The sequence below is a fragment of the Phyllostomus discolor genome, chromosome 3 (assembly GCF_004126475.2).
Source record: "Phyllostomus discolor isolate MPI-MPIP mPhyDis1 chromosome 3, mPhyDis1.pri.v3, whole genome shotgun sequence".
Classification (NCBI taxonomy): domain Eukaryota; kingdom Metazoa; phylum Chordata; class Mammalia; order Chiroptera; family Phyllostomidae; genus Phyllostomus; species Phyllostomus discolor.
Window position 1 is genome coordinate 129,871,441 of NC_040905.2, and position 7,214 is coordinate 129,878,654.

The window sequence follows — 7,214 nt, forward strand, 5'->3', positions numbered from 1 at the left end:
ATGGAATGCCCCCCCACCCTCACCCACCCAGGCCCACCTGCCCTCTGCCCCTCCCCCACTGCAGAATGTCTGGAGTCCTACATTCTGCTGTTTAAATTCAAACTCTTCCCTCCCTCACTGGATGCTGAGCATCTGTTGGAGCAGGTTACTCTCTTGTCCTGGACTTCAATTTTCTTATTGTGGAGGCCACTAGGCAGCAGTGGTCAGTGCCTGAGCCTGCAGGGATGGCTTCAGTAGGAGGTAAGCCTATAGATTGGAGGGGGTTGTGTTTTAGAGACTGGGTTGCCTCTCAAAACTTGGCAATAATATGTGACCCTTTCACTGGGGAAACATCGTTTGGACTGAAGTAGAGGAAGGAGAGAGCACTGTATTCCCAAGACCCTGTCACCAAGGGAGGCTAGGAACCAGTAGAAACCTGTGACAGCACTGGACAGGAGGCTCCTGAGAGGTGGATCAGGATGACTCAGGGGAGATACCTGAGTGTGGAGAGAGAATGGCAGCAGGCACACAGATTCTTTCTAGCAGGGAGACATGCCATTTTGACACGTGTGTGTATACAGTAGTGGACTGTATCATGGTGGTGGCACAGGGAGGGTCACAGGAAAGCCTAGTTCTATGGCCTATTCTTCAAGTACCTGCAGCTTGCTCCATAATATCTTCCGAAGGGATTGGAACTGAATATGCTAGAGCTAATGAGGACAGTGAGAAGAGGTGGTCTTAGCCAGAAAATTGTCCAGGGGACTGTCTGTGGCCAAGTCTACAAGGTACTCCAACTGCCGCAGCCCAGAGTTTCTCCACTCCTTCGCCCAGAGTTCACTTCTCCTTAGCTCAGAAAGCTGCTTGTTCTCTTGGATTCCATGCAGACAGGGCCGACACGTAACTTCCATCAAGATGGGGCTCAGTTCCCTGACTTGTCCTGAATTGTTCCCTCTCTGCGGCAACTAGGTTCTTCAGACCTGCTTCCTCTCATCATACATTTCACAGCACATCCTCTGCTCTGCCTTGTGCCTTTGAGATGAGGGGTTTGCTATAGTCCACATCACTGTCACAGAAGACAGACATGGACCATGATTGGTTTTTCCCAGGGAATGCCTGTGAAGTGGATTCATTTTTAAAGGAGGTGAGGGGAATGGCACAGAAGGAGGAAGACACTCTTCTGTATCATTGGTAAATGTCCAAGGATACTTGTCCTGAGTAATTTGGGGCATGTGGTATGTAGCTTGTTCTCCTAGGGTCTGCATAAATTCCTCTGAACAGGGATGTGTTCCAGACAACATTTCTGCACTGACACCTGGTTCACACCTGGTTCTTACTGTGTTTTCATTTTTCATTTTTGGGAGTTGAAAGGGGAAGGACCACAGTCTGCAGTTCCATGACTATCTAATATGACAGCAGCTTTGGAAGTTTCTGGAAACTTCCACTGACAGCCCCATTGATCCAAATTCCTCAGCCCTTTTCTAACTCTCTGCAGTCATTGCTAGCTATGAAATGACAGAATCTGAGGGACACAACGCCTACTTCACAGACCCCTCTCCTGGGAACAGAGCTCCTGAGAGCAGTCATTAGTCTGAGCACAGGAGCCGCAGTGGTAGAACCTGGCCGGTGTTAACTGTTTGCTGTTGTTGGTTCTCACATGCATGTGTATGCCAAACTGGTATGTGAAAGGATTATATTAGGATTCTTTGTGTCTTCCTATGGAGAGATATTGCTCAAGTGTTTTTGTATTGATGTGCAAGTCCAGGAAAGAAAGAGAGTGATTTATATTGAGGAAAAGGAAGACTGAGGAGAAGATAGGACCTCTCCATAAAACCCTTAAGGGTGCCAGAACTTACCTTGGAGAAAGCCTCCACCACTAGTGTGTCTGCCTAGAGTGTTTCCCACAGAGTAGATTTCTGCTCACTGCCATGTCTTGGGGGACAGTCTCTCAGGTTGGCAGGATTGGGTGCCAGGGAATCCTTATGGAGGCTTTCTGAGTCAGTGGTGGCTGGAGCTGTTTTTTCTCAGCAGACAGTGGTCGGGGAGTGTTGGTGAAGAGGGAGCAAGCTCTCCAGTGGAATAATTCTCAACTGGAGGTCAGAGTATGACAGTGACTTGAGTACATTTGCAGACTCTACAGTTAGCCCCATCCAAATGGCCCTCACAGCTCTGATTCCCCAGTGGCTAAAGGGGACCTAGAGCAGATCACTCTTGTTTACTGATTCTCCTACTCCATTCATCTCTTTCCTTTGTCTCAACAGCATCTGCAGTGTTAGGAGCGGATGTGACCTTGAACCCTGGTGCCTCCATGACTCCTTTCATCGCATTGCCCTTTCCCCCATCCACTTCTGGCCCTGCACATCAGCCACTTTGGGAGCAGCATGTGCCACCCCCCATGACCCCATCATTCCCTCCTGGCCAACCTTTGGTTCTGCTGGCTTTGCCCAGGACACCTCTGGTGTCAGAGGATGCTGCTCATGGTTCTATTGGGACTGGGGCTTGCAACATTGTTGTACAGGTCAGATCAGAAGCGGGGCAACCACTGCCTTCCCAGACTCAGACCATTGTCCTGACACAGGCCCCCCTCAACAGGAGTGACCTAGGGGCCCCCTGTGGGGGTACTGTGTGTTCTGCACCCCTATTCTTGCAAGCCTCTGCAGTAGAGACTATTGTGCCTGCCTCAGCTTTGGGGGGCACCCAACCACATGAGAGGGGCTGGTTTCCTGGACTTTCTACCCAAGCTCCACAACCAGCTGCCCAACTGGCCCCTATCATACCCCCAGTGAACCCTGGGCCACAGCCACATGGAGTTTCCAGCGAGGGTAGCCTGGCTACCACCCAGTCCAAGGCCTCGCCAGATGACTCCTGTAACCCCAACAGTGTGTACAAAAACTTCCGACGTTGGCAGAGCTTCAAGGCCCTGGCCCGGAGGCATCTTCCCCAGAGTCCTGATACAGAAGCTCTTTCCTGCTTTCTCATGTGAGTGCTCTGGGCAGGCACACAGGGGACTCACCTGGGGCTTTCACATAACAGAGGAAAGTGGGATGGACATACAGGCTGGCTTATCCTGGGGTAGAGGGAGGAAGGTCTGAGGGTGGAGTCTCAACTGTAGGTTGACAGTGGATGGTCAGCTTCAAGTAAGTTTAGGTTCATGGGCTGGTGTAAATGTGCAGCAGTAACAACAGGAGCTGGGAAGCCTTGTCTTTGCACACACAGATGCCTCTTATCTCACTGGCTGGCACTCATGTTGGGTGGGAGGTGGGAATGTGTGCTGCACAGAGCTGGGTGGGCCAGGTGGGTAGACTGTGACTGATGTTGAGGTCTTACAGCCCAGTGCTCCGGTCTCTGTCCCGCCTGAAGCCCACCATGACATTGGAGGAGGGAATGTGGCGGGCCATGCAGGAATGGCAGCACAAAAGCAACTATGACCGGATGATCTATTATGAGATGGCAGAAAAGTGAGTCCAGGTTCTGGGCCGCAACTGCTGTGGGGACTGGGCAGATTGAGTTGTGGGAGGCTGCGCTAACTACAGGGCAGGATCCAGCTGTGGCAGTGCTCATCAGAGAGACCATTGTCAGTTGGCAAAGGGTTCCTGCAGCCCAGAGACCCTTCTCCCCTCTGAAAGCCTCTCCCTCACCTTCAGAGCATGGGTTCTTCTGTCCTATCTCCCCCCAGAGCTCCACCCTCCTCTAATCTTGACCCATCCTTGGCTCCACATAAAGGCTCAGAACAGGCTGGAGTGAATGTGCCCAACCAATGGGGTCAGACTGCTCCCAGAGGGGCTGTGCAGAGAATGTGCTCCAGCCAGCCTCCTGCCTCCTCAGTGGCCCAGGCCCCTGACAGCCACAAAACATTTGCTCTCTATCCCTCCATCAGTTGTTGCCTCTGCTAGGCTCTAGGTGGCTTCCTTCTCAGTGCAGCCTGTACTTCCCTGACCCACACCCCCAGGTTCATGGAATTTGAAGCAGAGGATGAGATGCAGATTCAGAAGTTGCAGTTGATGAAGGGGGCACAGGGCCCACCTCCTCCAGCCCCACCAAGACCTGATCCTCACGGGTCCCCAGCCCCAGTGGTGGACCCACAAGCAGGTATGGCAACAAATTCCCAAAGGAGCCCCTGGCCAAAGGCAACAGGGCCCTAGGGCAGGCCAACTGTTCCCACATTGGTCCTTTTCCCTCAAGGGGAATTTGGTCTTCTAACTGAATAGTGATGACAGCCAGGGCCTCAGTTATTCTTTGTCACCGTGGCATCTGGAGCTGGTCAACTTTCATAATGCCTCTCCCACCTTCCTGTCAAAGAACACAACATAAAGTCTGCTCAGAAGCAGGCTGGAATGAGGGGTGCCTTGGAAAATCAGTGACTCCACATGTCCTCACACATGACTCTTGGATGCTCCCCTCTCCTCTCCCCTCACACGGTCACATGGTTTTAGGTGGTCCTGACCCAGCCATACTCATGTTAATGCCCCCCAAACACTGACCTCACCACCACATGCTCAGGAGGTGGGAGCATTAGCTCCTCACAATTTCCCCTCTTCCATCTCTGCCGTAGCACCTGCTCCCAGGAAAACCATACCCAGGGACCAGCAAGCCCACAGACATCAGAGGTCCCTGCAGACTGAGACACCAAATGAGATTCCTCCTGAGGCCGTGAAAGAGTACATGGACATTATGGATGAGCTCCTGGGGCCTGCCCACTCTGCCACAGGACAGCCAGGTGGAGAATTTGAAGAGGATGGAAAGGAGTTTCAGGAGGAAGAGGATGACAACTACCCAGACCTTGGTCTCCTGAGCTACATTAATGAGCTTTGCTCCCAGGAAGACTTCGTCACCAAGGTGGGCTGATTGGAGTTCTGGAGTCTACCAGATTCCAAAGGATGGCACTCCAGTACCCAGGCCTGGGTTCTGCCCAGGCCGATGGGATTAAGCTCTATTATTTGCTCCTGAGCTGCATGCATGCTTGGATGTGTCTATCTATGTGTGCACATGTGCATCTATGTGTGCAGTGTACACATTTGTGTGCATGCTGTTTCCATATGTGGGTGTGCCCTTGTGTTTTTATGCTTATGTGTTCATGTATGTGTACCTGATGATCATGACAGTGTAAAACACCCACTTTGTGCACAAGGATGTGGTGGGTCTTTGCTTTTCTACTTTTCTTCCAGGTCCTGCTGACTCACAGGTTACTCCCTGCTAAGGGTGCTCACAGGCTCTTCCTTTTCTCCTAGGTGGAGGGAGTCATTCACCCCCAGTTCATGGAACAATTGATTTCCCCAGAAGTAAAGCTGGATCTCTTGGGCCTAACTGAAGAGTTGGAGCAGGAAGAGGGACTCACTCCTGCCCAGGTGAGCCAGGGGACAGAGGAAGCTTAAGAAGATGGAGGGGGCCTCCAGGTGAGCCATGGGAGAAAAGGACCCCAGGTAAGTTAAAGGAGAGAGGGACCCCAGGTAGGACAGTGGAGAGAGGGGCCCTGGGTAAGTCAGGGAAAGGGAGACTCCAGGTAGTTTGTGGGTGGGGAGACCCCAAGTGAGCCATGGGAGGGAGGGACTCCAAGTAAGTTAGAGGAGGAACCAAGTTTAAGTGAGTCAGGGAGGGAGGGATTCCAAGGAGATCAGTGATGGAGGAACTCCAGGTGAGCTATGGAAGAAGCACCCAGGTAAACCAGGCAGGAAACAACCCAGAACAGGGGTGTACATGACTCAGTCCTGCCCATCCCTGTCTGTAGGTAAGGCATGCCGAGGGGCCAGCTCTGGGCTTGGGTGTAGGGCAGTATGACAAGAAGGAGAGGACAACAGAAAGAAGATTGTGATAGGAAAGAGAGGGTGGGGATCCCAGAAAGGGAGGGAAGAATACAACACAGGGAACATGGCACAGGAGGATGGCAGGAGACCCATGTGTCTGTTTTGGATTCAAGTCAATGTGTCACCCCCTTTCTTCCTCCCCCCAATGCCATTGTCCCATAACCCACACTCCCTCTCCTCTCATTTGCTTGTGCAGAACCATTCACTGTCCCCCTCTTCCTCACAGCTGGTAGAGAAGCGACTCCGGGCCTTGAAGGGGAAGGAGGGTGTGCAGCTACCCTCAAGTCACCATGCACCACTGTTGGACTCAGGTCCTTCTGAATCTGTGGTTGACCAAGATGCCCAGAGATGTGACCACAGCCCCCAGCTGGGGGTCAGTGACAGAGCCTGCCCATCAGAGACTGGCTTCAAGGACTATCAAAGGCATGGTCAAGTAGATGCCCATCTGTCCAGGCCCAAAGCCTTTGCTGTCTCTTCAGGACGTCAGGAGTACCCACCACTCCAGGCTCCCCCATCTCCTTCCCAGGGTCATGGGCATACTTATTCTGACCTTGGACCCAGGGATGCCTCTATTCCCAGAGAGGCCTCTCCTGTTAGAGATATACATAGGCCAGTGGACAGGTCCAGAGAAAATGAGGAGGATCTCCCCAGCCTGGCCTTCCTTTGGGCCTCTCCTGAAAGCCTACTACCCTCTGGTCTCTCTCTGAGTCCTGTCCCTGCCTCAGGCCTTGCCTGCCCTGGAGGTTGGGGACCCCGGGGATCTGCCCAGTCCCAGTTCTTTCAGACACTAGGCCTCAGCCGAGTTGCCCCTACAGCTTCCAAGTCTGGGAATGCTCTTGGTGGGGGCTCAGCCCATGCTGAAAAGACCCTAATCCCAGGATCCAACCTCAGTGTCTCTGGGAAGCCAGTCTTGGCTTTGGAGATGGTTCGCTCCTCACAGCCTCAAAAGAGAAAGTGTGACCAGTCTATCACAGAGAGGAGTAGTAAGCGGCATTACAGTGAGTAGGGAGCAGTGGGGTGTCCCTCCCACTTCCAGCTGTCTGCCAGAGGAGCCATGGGCTCCTCCTCATCTCAAAGTTAATCTTGATTATTCTACTAACATGGGAATTAGGGAGGGAGGGCAGGATCATTAGGGTAGGGTTGGGTCTGGTAGGGTAGGAGCAGCCCCTTTGGGGAATTGTGCATAAATTATGAATAAAGATGGTTTTGTTGAGAAATGCTCTGGTGGCTACTGACTCCTTACTCAGGTCTAAGCTGCCCCTTGGAGAAGAGACTTGACAGAAAGAAAGGTTGTGGGAGATCACTGGCCCTATGGATTCACAGATGATAGTCCCTCTGTCCAAGTGGACAGGGACCCCTTCTAATTCCTCCTGAGAACATAAAGCTCTCTAATATCCAGGGACCCATCCTATCACTCCTACTCCCAAGGCCAAATTG

At 52.4% G+C, this 7,214-nt stretch overlaps 1 protein-coding gene across 1 annotated transcript; it reads left to right on the forward strand.

The window, feature by feature from the left end:
- The first annotated feature begins 224 nt into the window (after positions 1-224).
- Positions 225-6,783, forward strand: LOC114512535 (NUT family member 2G-like). The gene is made up of 7 exons (XM_028531457.1): positions 225-240; positions 2,238-2,955; positions 3,306-3,434; positions 3,926-4,065; positions 4,529-4,812; positions 5,205-5,321; positions 6,004-6,783. Exons 1-7 carry the CDS (start codon positions 225-227, stop codon positions 6,781-6,783), a joined length of 2,184 nt encoding a protein of 727 aa, XP_028387258.1.
- The last annotated feature ends 431 nt before the right edge of the window (positions 6,784-7,214 follow it).